Source organism: Ceratotherium simum, chromosome 27, assembly GCF_057802395.1.
Source record: "Ceratotherium simum simum isolate JZ-2026a chromosome 27, ASM5780239v1, whole genome shotgun sequence".
Classification (NCBI taxonomy): Eukaryota; Metazoa; Chordata; class Mammalia; order Perissodactyla; family Rhinocerotidae; genus Ceratotherium; species Ceratotherium simum.
Genome location: NC_141926.1, coordinates 2,559,967 through 2,582,639, shown reverse-complemented (window position 1 = coordinate 2,582,639; position 22,673 = coordinate 2,559,967). Strand labels below are relative to the sequence as shown.

Sequence of the window (22,673 nt, the reverse complement as noted above, 5' to 3'; positions counted from 1 at the left end):
AATTTCCATTCGATGTATCTTCTATTTCTTTGCAGGGACTTTATGTATTTTCATTTTTTCAAGTGTATTCATGGTTTCTTGTTAAAGCATTTTTATGGTGGGTGCCTTAAAATCCTTGTCAGATAATCCCAACATCTCTGTCATCTTGGTGTTGGTGGCTGTTGTGTTATGTCATTCTGGTTGAGATTTTCCTGGTTTCTGGTATAGCTACTGATTTTCAACCAAAAACTTGATATTTTAGGTATTAAGGTATGAGACTCTCGATCCTGTGTTTTAGCTAGTCCCCTATGACATGCCTATGGAGAAGAAGGGCACCATCTCATTATTGCCACATGGGAGTGGACGTCCAAGTCCCCCTCAGCCTCTATTGATACTTGCTAGGGAGGGATATCTTGTTCCTGCTTGGGGTGGGGGGAGTTCCAGCTCCCCACTGGGCCTCCACAGATCCCACCCTGGCTGGGAGAGACAGGGGTGCCTTGTTATTGCCCCCCACGTGGCCTCCACTGACACCATGGCCGTGGTGCCTCATCACTGCTGGATGGGGTGAAAATCCTGGGTCTCCACTGGGCCTCCACCGACACCCCCAGCAGGAGCAGGAGTGGCACCCCATTACCTCTGGTGACTGTGTGGTCTTTGCAGGAAGGTGGTGTGCGAGTGCGGCTACCCATGTGAGCAGCACTTGGCAGAGGCCATGAACCCCTACGCCTTCCAGGGCGAGGAGTGGGACCCAAAGAAGCATGTCAAGGAGATGCCCACAGACGCCTTTGGTGACATTGCCTTCCGGGACGTGGGCCAGAAGGTTGGAAAGGTAGATTTCCATCACTCCGTTGTTCTTACTGTGGACCAGAGCCCACTGTTGGTGACCGTCGGTGGCTGGGATTTTCTGGGGTGGGAGTGGGAGGCTGGCCAAAATCCCAGGGACACAGAGCCCTCCTAGGGCTAAGGATTGGGTCGGGGGGGGCTCCTCAAGGCATACAGGAGACACAGGGTGCTCAGCATCCTTGGTCACCACAGAGCAGGGTGGGGCTACGGTGAGCGTTCTAAGGAAGGTGTAGGGAGTGAGGTGAGTGAATTCTAGCTGAAGGGCCCTGGGCATCATCTTGTTGGGCCTTGGGGGAGCGGGAGGAGCACACAGGCACAGGCACAGGCGCTGGACATGGGGCATCTTGAGGAATGGCAGTGAAGGGTGGGATGGGAGAGAGGGCTGTCAGAAGGGGTTCGGGGATGGTGGGAAGAGGGTGAGGTGAGAGGGGTGGGATGGGAGGCCCGCAGTGGGAAGGTTAACTGTCCTGGTAGCAGAGTCGAGAGCCGTGACAGGTGGCCACAGCAGGGCGGGAGCCCAGCGGGGCCCTAAGCCTGCACGGGAACATGGGAGGGACAAGGAGAGGCCCAGGCCCTGGCTGGGCTCTTCAGGTGCCGTGGATTGCAGGGTGGTCCCTGGACCAGCAGCACCGCCAAGCAAACTCGGGCCCCATTCTAGACCTGCTGAATTGGAGGCCCAGCCACCCTCATTTTAACCAGCCTTCCAGAGGATTCTGAGGCAGCTCTTGGGCGCCACTGTTATGGGGTCTGGTGGAGCCACTTATTTCTGTGCTTGCGTTCTGGAACCCCCAAACCTCTTACTAGCTGGGTGTGACCTTTCCTCTGAGTCTCTGAGATGCTGCTCGCTTGGCCAAAGAGGTTGGGCAAGGAGGGTCCAAGGATGCGGTCACACGGCTTCCTGGGTGGCCACCGGTCCAGAGCCCCCTGCATCAGCACCATCACGTGTCGGGTGCTTGCCAAACCGTTGTCCTTTTGAGCCACTCTCAGGGCCATTCCAGCCAGGCTGAGTGTCTTCAGATGCGGCTGGCTTAACCTGAGAGAAAGCATCCTCTGTGGAGTGTGCGGGGGTCTTCTGCAACATGGGGGCTCAGAGTGAGAGTGGCTCCAGAGGGCAGTGTCTGGACTGGAGGTCAAGGGCAACTGACCCCATGTGACGGCCAGGACGTGGGGACCCAAGGCAGGGCAGCAGCCGAGAGGGAGGCTGTGCTGGATGAAGATGGAGAGAAGGAAGGACAGGGCAGCAGCTGGTTAAACCTCGAAGGACGCGATGGCAGGCCAGCTGTGATGGCGGGGTGGGACGTGGGGCCTGGGGCTGGGGGCACTCCCAAAACAGAGAGGAAGAGTAGAGAGGGAGCTGGGCTGAGGGCTTGTGAAGGTGAGGGCTGGTTCCTTCCCATGGGGCCCCTCTTTTTGGCCTTGCCTCCCCCTTTTCTCCCAATCCGTGCCCTGCATGGGCACGGCCCTTTTTTCTCGCTGGATCTAGACCCCGGGGTGAGGCGTCCACCCACCTGGTTGGGGCTCTCAGGCATGGCAGGGCGTGGGGGCACCGCCCCCCTGCTGCTCTACAGCCTCAGGCTGGGTGGGCCGCCCGCTGACCCAGGCTCCTCCGCTGTCCTCTGACGTCCCTGCAGTACGTCCGCCTCTCCCAGGACACGCCCTCCCACATCATCTATCACCTCATCACCCAGCACTGGGACCTGGACATCCCCAACCTCCTCATCTCGGTCACTGGCGGGGCCAAGGACTTCAACATGAAGCCCAGGCTGAAGAGCATCTTCCGCAGGGGCCTGGTCAAGGTGGCCCACACCACAGGTAGTGCCCGGGGAAGGGGGGACACGAGGCCTGGGGGCTGGGAGGCACTCAGGCCCGGGAGCAATGGATGGGCTGAGGGGTGAGTGGGTCCCAGCGAGGCAGAGCTGGGCCATTGGGACTGCTTGGCCCTCGGGGGGTCACTGAGGCCAAGCCAGGCCCCGGTGGGGAAGCGCGGGGTCAGACTCACCCACCCCTTGCCGGCCCATAGCGCCTTCCTTGATGTCCTGCTGCTGCCCCTTGGCTTGCTCGTGGGGTCAGACAGGGCTCCCGTTTGCTCCCTGGTGATGACGCCCCGCTCTGCGCCGAGAGGAGGGCTGGAAGCCCTGAGCCTCTGCGGTGCAGGCAGGGGAGGCCAGCAGGCTGGGTGAATCCTGGGGGTGTAAGTGAGAGTTTCTGTTGCCTGATCTTTCTGTCAACGTCGCGAAAGGATGGATTACTATTTCCACCTTTTCCCGTGAGGCGCCTGCCTCAACGTTGAGTAACTCCCTGGGGTCACCCTTCTAGAAAGGGCAGGGCAGGGGCTGGAGGGCCAAGACCCCGTGCCTGCCTGCCATGCGCAGGGCTCCATGTGTGGCGGCCCTTGGTGCTCTCTCAGTGACGGCTGATAAGCAGACCTCGTGCCCGGGGCATCCGAGGGGTTCCACTGGGGTAGATTAATGCAAGGAGAGCAAGGATTTGGGGTCCAGGTGAGACTGGGGTCACCCAGAGGGTGCTGATCCTCTTCCTGCGATCTGGTTTCAGGAGAATGTGAGGGTCACACCTTCCATTTAGTTTTTGCCCTGAAACAGAGTCTTAATTGGCCGGTGTCACTCAAAACTTCCTTGGTTTCGTCATCTACCTGTAGGCCCCAGGTTTTCTGGACTCTTGCTTTCCCTCCATCCCTGCCTGCAGATTGACCAAATCTTTTCTCAGTCATGGGAGACTTGGCTCAATGCAGCTGACCGTCACCCAGGCACACTTGTGACCTTTGCCACGCATTCATTAGGTGCTCACCTGTCCCCCAGGTAATCATAGGTGACAGATTTACCACGTCTCGACATTTATCTTTTTAGCATTCAATATCTGTGTCCTTGCTGCCACTTCCCGGCCCCAAGGCAGTGCCATATGTTTTAGGTTGTTTTTTATGGCAACACCATGACTGGCTTCCAGGCACCGATTTCTGCACAGTCGTCGGCACTGTGCTGGGAACAACAACCCAGACGACAGCAGACGTGACTCTGTGCTTATGTTTCGAGGAGGTGGCTGCAGGTCTGCGGCTGCAGCTGCACCCCGTGTGTCCTCTGGCGGGGACACTGCTGGAGGAGCAGACCCCACTGGCAGGTGGAGCGCAGCAAGAACAGCTGGCAGGAATTCAGGTTGCTCAGACTTGGTGTTGGTTCTGCTCGCCTGCGTGAGGTGACCCAACCGGGCCACCTGGTCAGGCTGGACAGTGGGGGTGGGAAGTACGTCCCCCACGGGGGCCACTTCAAGTCACATGGCAGTGGATGGGAGGTATGATCCCTTACAGGGAACAGGGCCCAGTGATCGGGCACAGGGATACGGTCTACCACACTCCTGGCCCAAAAACTGGGAGGAAGAAGGGAAATTTGTGTGTCTTGAAAGAGAAGCAGAGACATTTCTGAGGTGCTGTGTTCCCGAGACCAGGACAGAGAGGAGGTGGGAGAGAGGACAAGGCCGGCAGTCGGAAGACTGGTGGGGCTGGGGGTGGGGGCTGTTCCTGTCCTCGTGTTGTTGTCCCCTCCCCGTGCTCCCGCCGCCCCCTCTTGCCCGCCTACCTGAGCAACGTGATAAGCCTCAGCTCCCGGCTGCAACATGAAGACATAATTGTGCTGTGGCTTCCTCCGAAGGCCTGGCTTGGAAACTTTCACCTGATCGTGCGTTTGAAGGCCCCTTGCATAGGGGCTCTGCAGCTGTGGGCGAGTGAGCATTGGAAACATACAGGGCCTTTGGTGTCAGGCTTGTGCGTGGCAGGGTGCACACCAGGCCTCTCTCCTTTCCCCAGGGGCCTGGATTATCACCGGGGGGACCCACACCGGCGTGATGAAGCAGGTGGGCGAGGCGGTGCGCGACTTCAGCCTGAGCAGCAGCTGCAATGAAGGAGAACTTGTCACCATTGGAATTGCCACGTGGGGCGCCGTGCACAACCGGAGGAGCCTGATCCATCCCACGGTGAGCCGAGCAGTCCTGCTCCTGGGGTGGCGGGGTCAGAGGAGAGCCGGGGAGGCAGTGAGGTGATGCGTCGGATCTTACGGGGTGCCGCAGGGGACAGGCCACCATCTGTGCCCCAGGGTAAATGCAGCATGGAGGGGAGAGGCTGGGCAGGGACGCAGGAGACCCAGGCTCAAGTCCCCCACGCCGCAGACTCTAGTGACCTGGGACAAGTAGCTAACTTGGCTGGACTCTGGCTTCCTCCCTTGAGATTACTGGATGGGTCCATAGAGGAATCGTCGTCTAAGAGCCACCACTGGTCAGGGGCTCTTCTGATGGCTGTTCTGATGCGAAAGGAAATAGACTTAGTGGAAGGAAGTGGCTTGGCCAAGAGCACACAGCCAATGAGCATCTGAGTTAGCTTGAACCCCGGCCGTCTGATCTCAAAGCCTGACCTGTGACCCTTGAACTCCTGCACTCAGAGTTCTCCTCCATCCCAGGGACTGCACGATGCTCTGACCTCCAACAGTCATTACACACCAGGAACTTCTCTTTTAAGACCAAAGACAGAGCACTCCTATCTCCATTTAACTGGGTGCAGCAATGAGAGGCAATTGCTTAAATGTGGAGCCTTGAGTTGGAAAAGATCATTTGATTCATTTGATAAGATTTTTTAGGAACACAGTAGATTTGGCATAATGAGCACACGTCCACTTAGTCCACAGAGTCAGGAAAGCTCAGGGAGGCGCTGGCCCCAAACACAAGTCTCTGTGACTTCTGAGGAGGTTTTCTTGTACCTGCCCCACGAGCGGTGACGTGAGAGTGGAGCCCTTTCACCCCCACCCCTGGGCAGCACAGCCCACATTCATTTCCTGGGGGAGCCTCTCTGGATGGTGATTTCTTTAGTCATCACAAATGCTTGTGATCTGGCCAGCCTGACCCCAGTCCTTGTCTTCCATCTGTGTCAGAATCCTAGATGTGCTTAGCTGGACGGGGCTGGTTCTGTCCTGTGTGCTCATTCTATGCAGTGGAAACCCGAGACCAAGAGAGATTGGGTGACTTCCAAGATCGCTCTTTACTCTTCCTTCCATTTGGGGTTCAGAAGATTTCCCATGACACCACCCTGCTGTCCCTCTGTGGACAAAGGGGGACATGTGCTGGTCCAGCAGCCGTGTCCTGAGGCTGCCGTAATGAATGATCACCAACCCTGTGGCTTAAAGCAACAGAAATTTACTGTCTCATGTTTCTGGAGGCCAGCACCTCGAGATCAGGATCACTTGGCCACAATGAAGATGTTGCAGAGCCGTGCTTCCTCCAGAGGCTGTAGGGGAAGACCTTTTCTCGCCTCCTCCAACCTCTGGTGGCTGCCGGCTTTCCTTGGCTTGTGGCTGCATCGCTCTAGTCTCTGCCCTCAGGGCCACGTGGCCTCCTCCTCTTCTTCCGTGGTCAGATATCCCTCTGCCCCTCTCTTACAAGGACACCGTGCTGGCGTTTAGGACCCACCTAGATAAACCAGGTTAATCTTCCCATGTTAAGAGCCTTAACTGAATCACACCTGCAAAGACCCTTTTTCCAAATAAATGAACATTCACAGGTTCGAGGGGTTAGGACCTGTGTATCTTTGGGGGTATTTATCCAGCCTACTGACCCCTATTCCTAGCTTTAAAGATGTAGGACTTTCCGTCTGTCTGTGTCCAGCTGCTCCCCAGCCATCTGCAAGGCGGCTTCTGTGCCGAGTACGTCGTGGATGAGGAAGGCCAAGGGCACCTGACCTGCCTGGACAGCAACCACTCCCACTTCATCCTTGTGGATGACGGCACCCACGGCTGCTACGGGGTGGAGATTGCCCTGAGGACAAAGCTGGAGAAGTTCATATCGGAGCAGACCAAGGAGAGAGGAGGTGAGTGGGGCACGCTTCCGAGGGTGTGTGGGGCAGAGAGGAGCAGGCTGGTTAGGTTGTCTGGGACACAGATGGCCGGGACCAGGACGTTCAGCAGGCGGGGTGCTTGGGGTTGCGATCAGAACACACCTGGATTTCTTTCCCGTCATCTCTTTGCATTTGTTCAGTGGGGTCATCTTCTGTCAGACCTTTTAACCAAAGGAAGGAAAGTCAGGGCAGGCTTGGGTTTCCTCTGCTTCCTTTCATGTCACAGACCATCCTAAGCCGCTTGACCCCCAAAACACGTCTCAATTTAGAAATCAGAACGAGCAAAACTTGGGCCTGGACATCTTTCCCTTGTGGGTAGGATGGGATGGACTCTAGGACACTGGGAGGTCAAATACACAGGACTTTGCACATGATTTGAGGGGCGTGAGGAAGGACCGAGATATTGGAGGTTCTGGCTCTGTCCCCGGGCTGGGTCGGCACCTTCCGAGCAGCGGTGTTCCTTGCACATCAGAATCCCAGGAGCTTGTCAACCAGAGTGCGGCCCACCCCAGGAACTCTGACTCACAGGTCCGGGTGGGTGAGAACCTGCATTCCTAAGTTCCCAGGTGACGCTGATGCTGCTGGTCCAGGGACCACACTGAGAGCCCTGATCCGACTGAGAACATGGGTGGGGAGTGTTGGGGGTGTGCTAGTGTGTGGGGACCATGACAGCATGCAGGCACTTGGAGAGAAAGTTAGCTGCCCAGGGAAAGACAATTCTGAAGTCTTCACATTTCCCTCTGCTGTTGGGCTGGATGAAAGGCTCAGGATGGGGGCTGGACGGCTGGATGGAGGACAGAGGTTCCAATGCTGAGCTCCCGTGTCGTGTGTGTGCGTGTGCCAGATGCTTGATGTGTCTCCGCGGCACGCCCAGAGTTGTGGCAGCGGAGAGAGGCAGGTGGTTGTGGTGGCCTGTCTGATAGAGAAGACAGGCGGGGGACCCTGGGCATCGCTCTGATCGTCCACAGCCCTCGGCTCCCCCTGACCCTGAAAGGGGGCAGGTGCAGGGGAGGTGCCATCACAGGGCCCTCAAGTTTGCTCTCATTACACAGAATAGGGAGATGATCTGCCAGCTCTGGGGCGCCAGCCTTTAAAGGCTGCTTAGTGCTTACAACACGGCTCCCAACTGACGCTTCCGCAGCAATTAGGCCGGAGATGGCAGGGGGTGAGAAGATGCCCATGTTCCCTAAATGGGGCCCCGTGCTTCATCCTAGGTGTGGCCATCAAGATCCCCATCGTCTGTGTGGTGCTGGAGGGGGGACCCGGCACACTGCAAGTGAGTACTGGCCAGAGGGTGGGTGCCCCTTGGGGGTCGAGTCCTGCTGTGGCGGGACAGCTGGCCCAAAGTGCTGTTACCAGCATCCCAGTGGGGTCACTGGCAAGAGAGGGCAAGGAGCTTGTCCACCACAGGGCAGAGAAAGGGAGGCCCACCACGTGGCAGGGCCCTTTCCAGGTGGGGCAGGTGGGGCGGGAAGGGAGCCTGCGGAGCGGTGCCCTGCTGTGGGAAGGGTGCGCTGGCTTCGGTCCCGGGCAGTTGACCGGCACAGAAGTAAGAGAGGCTCCGGAGGGACGGCAGCAAGGGAGGAACCGGTGGTCCCCTGCCTGCAGGACCCAAGGGCAGCCTGTGGGGGGTTCTGCAACTCTACACCCAGACGCTCCTGGAGGGGTTCTCAAAGTACAGGCCCTCAGGCCCCACCCCAGCTCTGAGGGACCAGCGGCTGAATGGAGGGCACCTCCTCTGTGGTTGTAACATGCTGCCCACAGACCTTTATTCAGGACCCACTCTACGGTGTGTGGTTCGCCTCGCTTGTGGAACACTGACCAACTTTGTCTCGTCTGTAGGGACGTACGATGATACCACAGGCTGCAGATTTGGGGCAGGAGCATGGATGTTTCGTTTGTGGGATGATAGAAAATGTCCATTTCTGTTTAGTGATTGTGGGAGGTCAACCTAGAGCCCTGGGGTGTCCTGGGGCACGGGAATGCATCTGGTCCCCCGTTCCCTCCCACGCGGAGTCCTCTTTGTGGCTCTCCCGCAGACGGCGCCCAGACTGTTTCCTCGCACCCAGAGCAGGGCGCCTGCTCACGCTGAAGGCGTCTTTCCTGCTAGGGTCACGAGCTCGTTTCTGAAGTTGATCTCCCCCAGGGTCTCTGGGGTCTCCCTCGTTGTCCTGATCTCACCCTGGTCCTTAATGAGGGAGCTAAAGTCCAGCCCAGGCAACGCCCTCTCTCTCTGGAGACGGCTCTCGTGTCCACAGGTCACTGGGTGGAAACGTCCAGACCTTTCATTATGGAGGTGTTTTGGTGGGCCTGAGAGAGGTGGTGTATCAGGTGAATACCCGACAGTGTGTAGGATTAGTTGCTTTTTCCCTCTGAGCAGTGGAATGCTACCAAACCAAGTGTTTCAGTGGATTTCCCAATAGCCCATTGGCCCCGAGAGTAAGTGCTGTTGGAGAATTCTCCATGTCAGAAGATGTCAGAGTGGGACGGGGACCCAGGCCCTGGGGCTCATAGTTAGCCCCTGCCTTGCAGACCATCTACAACGCCATCACCAACGGCACCCCCTGCGTGATCGTGGAGGGCTCGGGCCGCGTGGCCGACGTCATTGCCCAGGTGGCCAGCCTGCCCATCTCCGAGATCACCATCTCCCTGATTCAGCAGAAGCTGAGTATGTTCTTCCAGGAGATGTTTGAGACCTTCACCGAAAGCAGGATTGTGGAGTGGACCAAAAAGGTGAGGCAGACAGGCACGGCGGTCACCAGGTGTGAACCTGCGGCTGTTGAGTCCAGACGCTGTTGGCATGGTAAGCAGGCCCAGGATGTGCAGGACCCAGAAACGGAGACCCCCGTGGGCCTGCAGCTGGCATGGGAGTGATCTACAGAGGGTGAGGGGCTTTGAGCCGGGTGGGCAGAGGGCCCAGGGCTGGCAGGAAGCCTTCGCTGAGGCAGCACGCTGTCCTGCCAAGGGAGGGCGCGTCTTGAACCTCTCACCTGCAGAACTTCAGGCTGTTCTGGGCTACTGCAGGGCGAGAGCACAGCTGTTCTGGGAAGAGGAACTGGCTGGACTGGAGGGACAGGAGGCTGGTGCTGAGGCCTGGGAGGGCGGCAGAGGGATGGAGAGCAGAGATTTGTGGCAAGGGTGCTGCGAGGCAATGGCAGCAGGTGGCGGGGTCTGGCCCAGCCTCCCAGCCTGGCGAGCTCAAGGTGCCTGGGCAGATTAATGGAGGCATTCTGGGGTAGCAAGGCAGGGAGGCAGGTAGAGCGTGATGAGACAGGGGCCTGAGCATGGCTCCTGGGTACCTTTGGTGATCTGGGAGGGCTTCATATGCAGCCCTCAGACAGAGGCATTCGGTGGGCACGCGTCTGTCCTGGGGATGTGCAGGTGTAGTGAGCAGTCTCCCGGACCAGGGGGTTTGAGTTCAGGACCTGGGAGGGAGCTAGTTACACCCAAAGGGGCGACCCTTCCTGCCCCGAGGGCAGGATGGATTGGGTGGAAACGAAGGGAGTTCTGAGACGTGAACCTGCAGCTGACAGGTCCAGGAACACACCATGTGAGGGCAGGCACGGCCCTCTGCTGCTTGGCGCAGCTTGTTTCAAGGGCCTGCTTGTTCTCTCTCTCTCTGTTTTGGAATTATTTTAGATTTATAGAAAAGTTGCAAAGACAACAAAGGGCTTCTGTCCACCCTTCACCCCACCTCTCCTGATGATAGCATCCTACGTAACTGCAGTGCATTTGTCAAAACTGAGACACGAGCTTTGGGACATCACTGTTAGCTAAATGCAGGCTATTGGGATTTCACATTGATCCACTAGTGTCCTTTTTCTGTCCCAAGATCCAAAGGAAGACACTACGTTGTATTTAGCCTTTTCTCTTTCATCATTTTGTCCTTTTCTTTTGTTTTTTAAGCATTACGTTATTAGTTAGCCCACCAGATTTCAAGGATTTTCTGGAACATCACCATGTGGACTAGATGAGAGGGGGGCTGCTCTCGTCAAGGGGGGCTGTGGGCTCTGGGGCCCGGCTTTCTACCCATCCCCTCTGCTCCTGAGCTGTGAGCCTTGTGGGCACCCCACCCCTGCCGTCCTGTTTTGAACCCTCCTCTGTTCCTGACCACTTCTCTGGGCCCAGGGGAGAGCACGGCTGTTACAGTCAAGGAACATAATTGCCCCGCAATTCTGTAATTTTGCATTGGTACCTTGTCTTTTATACCTACAGCAGGAGATAAAATTGTTGACTTTGCAAGGACCCCTTACAGATGGGCTCCTCGCGCAGACCAGGGCGGGAGTTAGCTTGGAACATAGGGAGTTCTGAAGTCCTGGAAAGAACAAGTTTCTCGTTCAGATCCCTAGAGGCTGTCTAGCTCCATTGGGAGACCTGGGGCATTTGGAATGGGCCTCGGCAGCGGCCGTCTCCCCAATCCAGATTTCGGGTGGCCCCGATGAGCTCGGCAGAGGGACCACAGCCCATGGCCGTGACCCCAGCCTCCAAAGGGGGTCAGTGTGAAGGAGTGTGGCTGGGCCAGCCCCACCAGCCCACGAAGCCCTTGGCCAGCCCAGGTGAGCTCGAGCGTGGAGCCCCCAGCACCTGCCCTTCCTGTGGTCTGCTGACCCTGCTGTCTCAGCCGCACTCTGAACCCCGAGGGCTGCGGCTCACACATCACCTGACCTCTGTTTCCTGGTGGGATTTCCTGAAGGGGCAGTTGGTGCCTCTCTCATCCTTGGTTCCCTGACAGTAAGTTGTGGCTAACAAAGTAATCAGGGTCTGTATCTTTCATCCAGCTCCATGAACGATAAACCAGGTTGTAAAAACTCCGGGAAGTTCAAAGTTTTAAGTGCCTGATGTGTGAGTCTGTGGGTCAGCTTGGCTCCGACTGTGTCTAATTTCGGGCCATATGCGTGGCCCATGCCCACCAGCCAAAGAGCACAGGGACACACCTGAGTTGACCGAGTGGCGGGAGGACATTCCCTTTGGGGTCCCTGGGTGTGGGAGAGGCTGGGGAGGGTTGAAGGTGGGAGCTCGCTCTGGATGGGGTGGGGGCAGTTCTTTGGGTGTCTTGTGGGTGGCACAGTGACTTTGTTCTTTTCGAGGCTTATTGTGGTCTCAGAGTTAGATACGGCTGTTCTGTGGGATGGTTTTCACCGTGAGCATTGGGTCAGTTTGTGAGACACAGAGGTCTGGCTGTGAGAGCCAGCTCCATTCCAAACTTCAGGGCTGCTTTTCTTCCTGGTAGCCACAGGGACTTGGCAGGCAGGCCCTGGGGCCTCTCCTTAGCTAGTTCATCAATTATTCAGGCGGTTCTCAGAATGGAATCTAACCCATTGTTGTCAAAGGTGTCTTTTTTTAGTCCGCTCTCTGTTGCCAAGTCAAGGCCCTGAAAACGTGTTTCATACACTCAGTCTTAGGCTGAGGGGGTGACCCATCGTTGTTCTTCTTGTTCAGTGGGAGGGGACCCCATCCCCATAGTCATGATCAGTGATTCATTCAGCAAACCTCAGAGCATGGGTCTACACCGTGGGTGGGTGACAGGGCGAACAGAAGGGGGCCTTTTCCTCAGATGCTGCTATTGGTGGACCTGGGTATCAGCCATGGGAGTCTCAACGCGGCCAACACCGCATGGCTGTGTGTCAGGAGGAACTTGTGTGCCTTCTCTCAGCATTCCTTTTCTTGTCTGTAAAATAGGGATAATTAGTACTTAAACTCAAGATGGGCCGAGATCATCTGTGCAGAGTGCTCAGTATTGTGTCGGCAGATTCGCACTCAGAAAGTGACAGCTACTCTGTTATGAATGTCTATTAAGCTGGGTTAAATTCAGGAGATGTTTTGGCTGGAGACAGGGGTGGGGTTGGGGAGGGAGACCAGGGGGTATTTGGAGTTGACGTGAAAGCTGGACCCCGAGGGATGGGGAACGGTTGAGGTCTTGGAGTGGAGGTGGGGTGCGAGGGTGCCCTCTGGGTGGGGAGTTGTCTGTGCAGAGGCATGGGCAACATGGCTGGGCTGGGGGAGGAGGCGGGAAGGCAGATGAGGCTGGGTGTGGCCGGCCTGGGGAGCTAGGCCTTTGGAAGCCATGAGGAACTGTGGAAGGCTCACCCTGGGGTGAAGGGGTTATGGGAGCAGTGACTGGGAGCAGGCATAGCAGCTGGGAGACAATGTGACAGGTGATAGATAAGATAGATAGATAGATAGATAGATAGATAGGTGATAGATAAATAGATGATAGATGAGAGTAGATAGCATGGGTAGCTAGCTAGATATATAGACAGGTAGGTAGGTAGATAGGTAGGTAGGTGGGTGGATGATTGGATGGATGGGTGGGTGGGTGGGTGGATGAATGGATGGGTGGGTGGATGAATGGTTGGATGGATGGATGGGTGGATGGTTGGATGGATGAATGGGTGGATGGTTGGATGGATGGATAGATGGGTGGATGGATGGGTGGATGCATGGATAGATGGATGGGTGGATGGATGGGTGGATGGATGGATGGGTGAGCCAGCAGATGGGTGGATGGATAGATGGATGGATGGATGGGTAGATGGATGAGTGGATGGATGGGTGGATGTGTGGATAGAGGGATGGGTGGATGGGTGGATGGGTGGATGGATGGATAGGTGGATGGGTAGGTAGGTAGGCAGATAGATAGGTGGTCAGGCAGGTAGGCAGGTCGGGGGAGGCAGGGCCTGAGAGGGAGGACCAGGGGGAGAAGTCCTAAGTTAAGTAGCACTGGGCGTTCAGCAGATACTGCCTCATGGGCGAGGTAAAGATTCTTTACACTTGGGTTGTGTTTTCTGCCCCGCATACGACTGGAAAACATTGTGTATTTGGTCCTTACTCATCTTCATCTTCACCATCCAGAGTGTAGAGAGGCGAGGTGGTGGCCCTGGCCACACGGACAGGCAGCACTCATGCCCAGGGCTCTGGCTTTGTGTTTGGGGCCTCCTTTCTCCCAGTGCCCTTGGAGGAGGCAGGAAGCCCACTGGTCACCATGTACCTCACTTGGGGAATGTTTGTTGCAGATCCAAGACATTGTCCGGAAGCGGCAGCTGCTGACCATCTTCCGGGAAGGCAAGGATGGCCAGCAGGATGTGGATGTGGCTATCCTGCAGGCCTTGCTGAAAGGTGAGGGTCAGGCAAAGTGGGGCCGGGGGAGAAGCGAGAACAAGGGCACTCAGGACCCTGAGTCTGGAGGAGCCGAAAATACCACCCCCGGGCCAGACGCACTGGTCAGAGGGTGGCTGGCGGTGCCCCTCACACTCCTGCTGGGCAAGTGGGTGCCCTGTCGCTGATGGTGGGGTGCAGCCTCCTTTCTCCAACTCATCTTCTTGACTGAAATTTGAGCACAGCCGCACTAATTTATCCCTCCATAGTCGTCGTAGTTTCTCATAAAGTTTCTGGGTAGAAAGAAAGCACTTTGGAGGTCCCCTCCTGACTTCCTATGCTTCGACCTGTGCTTAAACTCCCGTGCCTCCAGTGCAGGAGAGTCCAAACGCAGGGTGTCCTTGTGAGCAATAAAGCTGGGGTGTTACTGCTCTTGGGGGACTTCTTAGTTTGGCTGCTGCCCTCTGGCCCATTCTCCATGGGCCCACACTTCCCTGTTCCCTCTTCTAGGGGAAGTAACGCTTCTCTGCCCTTCCCCTATGGTTTCAACATGGCTGAGAACATCCCCGATGCTGGGGACACCGCCCCCAGGCAGACCCAGATGGCAGAGGAGGAAGCTTTTGTGGTAGAGGGTCAAATTACCTTTATTTCTGTATATCCGTTCCATACTCCTTTTACTGACAAAAAGACTGGATATTGTGCATAAAACCTCACATTACCAATGAGGTGGTTAAAACTAAGACTAGAGACTTCTGTTTACAGGCCTCTGTCCAGGGAGATGCCCGCTCCAATAGAGAGGAGCTGGGAAGAGGTGGTTCAGCAGAATCAGAGCAGCTCCCTCTCTGCTACCGCAGAGGGATGTGCAGGAGTGCAGGCTGGGTCAGGGGCTGTGACTTGCCACCACGGTGGACCCCGACTTCCCCGCCAGCAAGGACACCGAGGGCCGGGGAAGCTGCGTGCGTATCCAGATGAAGACCAGGGCCCGAGGGTGTTCCTGACTTGGCCCTGAAACTGTTCTGTTTACAGATGGGGCTGTGAAAGCATCTGTCTCTTCTTTGCTTTCTTCTCTGAGCAGCCAAAGGAGCGAGAAGAGGGACACCAGGCAGCCTGTGTCTGGCGGAACCTGAAGCTGCCGTGGCCCAAGAAGGCAGTGACAAGGGGCTGGTGGGAGCACTGAGTCTGACCATCAGTGCACGGCACTGGGAGGGGGAAGGACCCTCGCTCGCGGCCCAGGGTGGACCCCACAGGCGTGGGGCGCCGAATCCCAACGGCCTGTGCTTTCCGATTCTGCTGTTACAAAGTTCGGGAGAAAGCTGTGGAATCGTGATTGCTCTGGGGAGAGTACTGAGCGGGAAGGGGCATGAGGGTGCCTCTGGGGAGCTGGAATGCTGCGTAGCGTGATCTTGGTGGTGGTTGTGCAGGTGTAGATAGTAAAAAGTCGTCGGGCTGTGCATTTAAGATTGGTGCACTTTAGAGGTCTGCTATCTTCAGTAGAAAGTCTTAGGAAGATGACTTTGGCATGGCTGCGTGTTGTGGTACCTCCCATGTGTTCAGGGTGCAGGGAGAGAGAGATGATGAGGGTCCTGCAGAGAGAAAGAGAGCATCTATTTCTGGAAGCAAACACAATGTAATGGGTTGTAATTGGTTGCTTAGGGGAAAGGGGGGTGGGCCTCGGGGGTGGGAGAAAGGGACTCTCTCCTTAATGTGTGGGTATATATGAAAATATTTATGTGTATAGAAATATATACATATATGATTTTCCAATATCAGCCCTTTTTAAAAATCAACTTTATTGAGGTATAGTTTATATACGGTACCCCCATTCTAAGTTTACTGCCAGATGAATTTCAACAGGTGTGAGCGCCCGTGTGCCCACCAGAATCCAGATACAGGACAGTCCCCTCACCCCAGAAAGTTCTCTCGTGCCCGTTTGTAGTCAGACCTCCCTCCACTCCACCTAGCAACTGTTGATCTGCTTTCTGTTGCTATAGATCGGTTTTACCCGTCCCAGAAGGTCACCTAAATGGAATCGTACACTATGTGTTCTTTGGTGTCTTTCTTCTTCTGCTCAGGGCACTGTTTTTGCGGCTCCTCACGTGTTGCTTGTCTCAGAACTCCGTTCCTTTTTACCGCGGAGTAGCATTCTGTCTGTGAGGATCCACCACAATGTGTTCTTCCATTCCCCTGTTGATGGACATTTGGGTTGTCTCCAGTTTGGGGCCATTACGAATGAAGCTACTATTTGCTTTCATTTCTCTTGAGTCCACATCTAGACGTGGAATTACTTGTTCTTTATGGTAAGTGCATGTTTAACTTTATAAGAAACTGCCAAGCTGTTTTCCAAAAAGATCCTAGCATTTTGCCTCTCTGCCAGCCCTGGATGCGAGTTCTAGCTGCCTTCATCCTCACCAACAGTTGGTGTTGTCAGTCTTTTACACTGTAGCCATCCTACTGGATGTGAAGTGATATCTCAGTGTGCTTTGAAGTTGCGGCTCCCTGTTGACTAATGATGGGGAGCGTCTTTTCCTGGGTTTGTTGGCCATTTGTATGTCATCTTGGGGAAGTGTCTTTCAGATCTTCTGTCCACATGGACTTGGTTCTTTGTCTTATTTTTGAGTTGTACGAGTTCTTGATATGTTCTGACACAAATCCTCCATCAGATACCCGTGCTGGGGGTATTTTCTCTGGGTTCATGGCCTGCTTTTGTATTTCCTTCAAGGTGTCTTTGAAGAGCAGAAGGCTTAAACTTTAATGCAGTTTAATTCATTAGTTTTTTCCTTTATGGTTCATGTTCTGTGCATGCCAAGGACTCCTTGCTTGTCCCCTGGTTGCAGACACTTTCCTCTGTTTCACTGTAGAGGCTCTATAGGCACAGCTTTCTCACTCAGGTCTGTGACCCACCTCAGATTCACTTTGTGTGTGGTGTGAGGGACAGGCCACTGTTCTTTTTTTTCTTCCCGGAATAACAACCCATGTTTGAAGATGTTAAACCGAAAGAGAAAGCAGAACTAGTTGGAAAAAATGCTTTTCTAGGACCGGGTGAGGTGGCGGTTTTGCAATCCAGGCAAATCAGAAAGTGAGATGGCTGGAGCAGCTGTCACTTTGGATGTTGATGTAAACATGCCTGCCTTTTAGTGACCCGTGTTGTCTTCTATTTGATCGGGAGGTGGGGATGGGGCAGGGGAAGTGAGGCTGAGCCGAGGGGTAACCGAAACCCAAAGATTCTCTGATTCTAACACTGTGTGTGTGTGTGTGGGGGTGCGGTTTGCAATTGAGCACTGATTTACTCCATTAAAATTATCGAGACCTGGGGGTTGGTGATGGATCCCTCCCTCTCTGACTGTATTAGATGGCAGGGGTGCTGATGGGAGGTGGCTTTGAGACCCAGATGGAAACCCCCCTGACGCGTGTGCTTTCTCCTGCAGCCTCTAGGAGCCATGACCACTTTGGCCACGAGAACTGGGACCACCAGCTGAAGTTAGCAGTGGCGTGGAATCGTGTGGACATTGCCCGGAGCGAGATCTTCACTGACGAGTGGCAGTGGAAGGTAAGCCTTCTGGGGGCTGCCCTGTGGAGGGATGTGTTGGGCCCACATGAATCACTAGGACAGGCCCCGGAGGGTGGCCTCTGTCTATATCCCAGCCCTTCCCTTGGTGGAGCGCAACCTGGGAGTTCCAGCCTTCCTAAACCGAGACAGTAGTCTTGTCTCCAGGGACACTGAGATCAGGATTACGCGAGGCAATGACCAAACTCAATGGGCGCCCCTTGGTACCCTCTTTCAGCCTTCAGAGCTGCATACCATAATGACGGCCGCCCTCATCTCCAACAAGCCTGAGTTCGTGAAGCTGTTCCTGGAGAACGGGTTGCAGCTGAAGGAGTTTGTCACTTGGGACACCCTGAGCTCCCTGTACCGGAACCTGGACCCCTCCTGCCTGTTCCAGTACAAGCTGCAGAAGGTGCTGGCCGAGGATCCCGAGCACCCGACCGCCGTGCCCGCCGACCCCCGAGTGCATATGCACTTTGTGGCCCAGGTGTTGCGGGAGCTCCTGGGGGACTTCACGCAGCCGCTGTACCCCCGGTTCCGGCCTTACGACCAGGTGCGGCTCACGCTTCGCGTGCCGCATGGCAAGCCCAACGTGCGTGCTGGTAACGTGGCCCCCGCCAGGCTTGGCTTGTGTGTGGGCAGGGCTGGTTCCTAGTGTGGCCTCTCTTCCTGGTTGGCAGATGGCTGCCTTCTTACCATGTCCTCACAATGGCTTTTCCTCTGTGTGTGCTCTGGTGTCTCTTCCTTTTCTCATAAGGGCACCAGTCCTATTGGATCAGAGCACCACCCTATGACCTCCTTTAACTTAATCACCTCCTTAAGGCCCCTATTTCCAAATGCAGTCGCAATGGGTGTTAAGGCTTCAACACATGAATTTTGGAGGACACAGTTCTGTCCATAACATTCCACTCCCTGGCCCCCCAAAATTCATGTCCTTCTTACATGCAAAATACATTCATTCCACCCCAACCCAACGGCCCCAAAGTGTTGACTTGTTCCAGCCTCAACTCAAAGTCTAAAATCCAAAGTCTCATCTAAGTATCGCCTGAATCAGATGAGGGTGAGACTTGAGGTGCGTTCCTCCTGAGACAGATTCCCCTCCAGCTAGGAACCTGTGAAACCAGGCAAGTTATGGGCTTCCAGACACAGCAGTGGGACAGGAAAGGATGCACACTCCCATCCCAAAGGGAGAAATCAGAAAGAAGGAAGGGGTGATGGGTTCTAACAAGTCCCAAACCCATTAGACCTGAAGGCTCGAGATACTCCTCTTTGGCTTGATGTGCCCTCTGGGCCTGCTGGGGCAGCACTATCACCCCCATGGCCCCAGGTGGTGGCCCTCCCTGCAGCACTGAGCAGTGGCCTTGCCCCTTAGGCACTGGTGGTGGCATCCTGGCCCAAGGAGGAAACTAGTCCACCTATTGGATTCTGTTCCTTTAAACAACAGAAAACTATTCCCTCACAGTTCTGCGGAATGTAAGTCTAAGATCAAGGTCCTGGCAGGGTAGGTTTCTAGTAAGGCTTTTCTTCCTGGCTTCTCCTGTGCGCACGTAGAGAGCAAGCTTTCTGTGTCTCTTCCTCTTCTTATGAGGACACCAGTCCTATCCGATCAGGGCCCCACCCTATGACATCATTTAACCTTAATCACCTCCTTAAAGGGCCTGTCTCCAAATACAGTTGCGTTAGGGGCTGGGGCTTCGACATATGAATTTTGGGGGATGCAGTTCAGTCCATAACTCTCTCTTTCTAAAAATTTCAAATGGTACAAAAAGTTATGCAGGGAAAATGACCTCCTTAATTCCCTGTATCCCTAGCCCTGCTCCCCAGATGTAGTTGGCTTTTCATGTAGTCAGGTCAGAATTTTCAACCTTTATCTGTGTGAGACGCCCAGTATGTGCATTACAACAACAGAAGGAGAGGGGATTTTCTGCTCTCATCCTTATTTGATGGATACCTGTGACATCCAATGTTAAGTACAATGCTGGTGTTTGCATATGTATTTATGTTAGAGAGTATCCATCTCCCGATTCATTCAAGTTTTACAAAACGAAGCCTCGGTGCTGAGTTTTGTCAGATGCCGTTTGAGAAATTGAGCTGCTCTTTTTCTTTGACCTATGAATTTGGTGAATTATTTTCGTAGATTTCCTGATAGTGAAATGTTTTTATTCCTGTTTTGAATCTCATCTTGATTGCCAGGTAATGTGTTTAATATGATGCTGGATTCTGTTGCCAATATTTTCGAGGTTTTTGCATTAGAATGTTTAAGCCTTTGATTGTAGTTTGATTTGGCAGCTGTATTTGTCAGGTTCTGGTATCAATTTTGTGTTAGCCTTATAAAATCCGTTGGGCAGTCTTTCCTCTTTCTCTGCTCTGGAACAGTTCATGTGGTTGGAATTCACTGCTTCTTACAAGCTCAGCAGACTCCCTTGTGAGTCCATTGGGGCTGATGCCTTTTTGGGTAGTAGCTCTGATAACTTTCTCAGTTTCTTTCCTGACGATTTCTGTTTATGTTTTCTGCCTGTTTTAAGATCAGATTTGGTTTTGTTTTTTTTCTTGCTAGAAAATGACCCACTTCTTTCAGGTCTTCAAATCTGTCCGTTGTCCCATTGATCCCTGAGAAGGACGTGGTTGTGGCTTGGTTTTATGTATTCACAGTTCTGCTCTTCTTGATTCCAGTGTATTTAAGACACCTGGTTGGAATGTGCTTAAGAAGGTCCGGAGTGAAACCTTATACTTAACCATGTCTGTAATTTGAGAAGATGAACTAATTTTTTTTTTGTTTATAAAGACAAGCTTCAGGAAATTTCTAAAATCACTTAAGGAAAGTGCAGTTTTGTGTGTGATGTGGGAAATGTGTTCTCTGTTCCAGGAATTGTTTCCAGAGTGTCTGAGTACTTGTTTATTTATGATCGGCCAGGAAGCCTGGTTCTTGTGTTGTTACGTATAGTGAGTATATCTGGGGCCCAGGTGCCCTTCCGCTCACAGGTAACCTCATTGTCCATCAGCAGCTCTTTCTTGTTGGCCTTCTCTGTAGGAGACACTGTGTAGGTTACCTGAGGAGCTCACAGCCATGAATCTACTGATAGACTCTGTGTTAGAATTTTACTTCATAGAAAAAGCCTTTGATGCCATCAGATAAGACTCAAGAACCTTGAGCTGCCTGGCATGTAACAAGAGTCTATAAATGTTAGTAAAGGAGTTAGCTGGGTATTCCACTTTCTGGATGTTTCTACATGTCTCCAGAGTGATGGTTTTTAAAGCCCCAGTGTGCGTGGCAACTATCTAGGGTGTTGTTGAAAATGCAGGTTGTGGGGCTTGCCCTCCAGGAGCAGTGATTCTGAGAAGGTGTGGGGCTGGGCCCAGGACCTGCACCCCTAACAGGCCCCCTGGGGAGTCTGATGCCAGTGGGGACCTAGGTGGGGGCTCTGACTATCCACTGCTCACCAGATGTAGAGAGTGAGTCCCCAATCTCTCTATAAGGATTCATCAGGTGATGCTGCCTTCAAAAGGGACCCAGCCCGTGATCTTCTCATTTGGGCCATCGTCCAGAACCGCCGGAAGCTGGCAGAAATCATCTGGGATCAGGTAACCAGACTTGCTTCCTGGCACACACAGCTATGGGGTGCACCTTATGGGGCCCCGAGATGGAAAGGCCAAATGCAGATTCCCAGGCTCTGACACCAGCCCCTCGTCCTGGGCCAGTGCTGCCCTCTGACCCAAGCAGTGCCTTCTTTGAGATTTTCTCAGCCCCTTCTGGTGCCTGGGACTGGCAGTGCCACCGAGGCAAGGTACCCTGAGCTTGGATGGGGACATGCATGGGCCTGGTCCCGTTTCCTCCCTTCGGGGTGCCCTCTGCCCCTCGACCCCATGCCTGGGGTTGACCAGATGCCCAGGGAGTGCTGGAACTTGTGCCCATAGGGCTGTGCTGATACCCTGTGTCCAATCTGTGTTCTGGGTGGGCACAGGGGCCGCTTGGTAAGCAGACCACTCCCACTGGCCAGTGCAGGAGACTGGGCCAGCAGTAAGGGCTTACGTGCTGATGTGGGGGACCCAAATGGTTTCTGCAGACAGGGGCCACAGCAAGTCATCACCCAGTGGCCTGTGTGTCCCGGGTCTCTGCTTTCATCTGCCTGGCAGTGTGGCAGGGGTTCCCTGGGCTGGGCCATCCGGGCCCTCACTGGCTTCCTCCGGGCCCCAGAGTCAGGAGTGCATTGCTGCGGCCTTGGCCTGCACCAAGATCCTGAAGGAGCTGTCCAAGGAGGAGGAGGACACGGACAGCTTGGAGGAGATGCTGGCGCTTGCTGACGAGTATGAACACAGAGCCATCGGTGAGTTCTGCAGGGTGGCGGTCTCGGACCACAGCTCAGCTCCTTGTGTGTCACTCTGGAGTCCTCCTCCTGGGTCTCAGCCCCTCATGTCACCCTGTGTCACCCTGGGGTCCTTGGCCCAGGTCTCAGCCCCTCACGTCACGCTGTGTCACCCTGGGGTCCTTGGCCCAGGTCTCAGCCCCTCACGTCACGCTGTGTCACCTGGGGTCCTTGTCCAGGTCTCAGCCCCTCACATCACGCTGTGTCACCCTGGGGTCCTTGTCCAGGTCTCAGCCCCTCATGTCACCCTGTGTCCCCTGGGGTCCTCGTCCAGGTCTCAGTCCCTCACGTCATGCTGTGTCACCCTGGGGTCTTCAGGTCTCAGCCCCTCATGTCACGCTGTGTCACCCTGGGGTCCTCCTGGGTCTCAGCCCCTCATGTCACCCTGTGTCACCCTGGGGTCCTTGGCCCAGGTCTCAGCCCCTCAGTCACCCTATGTCACCCTGGGGTCCTCGTGCAGGTCTCAGCCCCTCAGTCACCCTGTGTCACCCTGGGGTCCTCATCCAGGTCTCAGCCCCTCACGTCATGCTGTGTCACCCTGGGGTCCTCGTCCAGGTCTCAGCCCCTCACGTCATGCTGTGTCACCCTGGGGTCCTTGGCCCAGGTCTCAGCCCCTCACGTCACCCTGTGTCACCCTGGGGTCCTCGTCCAGGTCTCAGCCCCTCACGTCATGCTGTGTCACCCTGGGGTCTTCATCCAGGTCTCAGCCCCTCATGTCACGCTGTGTCACCCTGGGGTCCTCCTGGGTCTCAGCCCCTCATGTCACCCTGTGTCACCCTGGGGTCCTTGGCCCAGGTCTCAGCCCCTCACGTCACGCTGTGTCACCCTGGGGTACTTGTCCAGGTCTCAGCCCCTCATGTCACCCTGTGTCACCCTGGGGTCCTTGGCCCAGGTCTCAGCCCCTCACGTCACCCTGTGTCACCCTGGGGTCCTCGTCCAGGTCTCAGCCCCTCACGTCACG

General features: G+C 55.0%; 1 protein-coding gene across 7 annotated transcripts in view; it reads left to right on the top strand.

The window, feature by feature from the left end:
- Positions 1-22,673, top strand: part of TRPM2 (transient receptor potential cation channel subfamily M member 2) — a 59,708-nt gene that overhangs the window by 12,397 nt on the left and 24,638 nt on the right. For 4 of the 7 annotated variants that reach the window (XM_087417991.1, XM_087417989.1, XM_087417990.1 and 1 more), the window contains 11 exons: positions 640-808; positions 2,454-2,634; positions 4,637-4,803; positions 6,481-6,682; positions 7,924-7,985; positions 9,242-9,442; positions 13,723-13,825; positions 17,230-17,351; positions 17,587-17,940; positions 20,826-20,930; positions 21,544-21,673. In XM_087417991.1, the coding sequence (XP_087274117.1) occupies positions 640-808; positions 2,454-2,634; positions 4,637-4,803; positions 6,481-6,682; positions 7,924-7,985; positions 9,242-9,442; positions 13,723-13,825; positions 17,230-17,351; positions 17,587-17,940; positions 20,826-20,930; positions 21,544-21,673 (1,796 nt within the window). The other 3 variants (XM_087417992.1, XM_087417995.1, XM_087417994.1) reach the window with 3 other exon arrangements.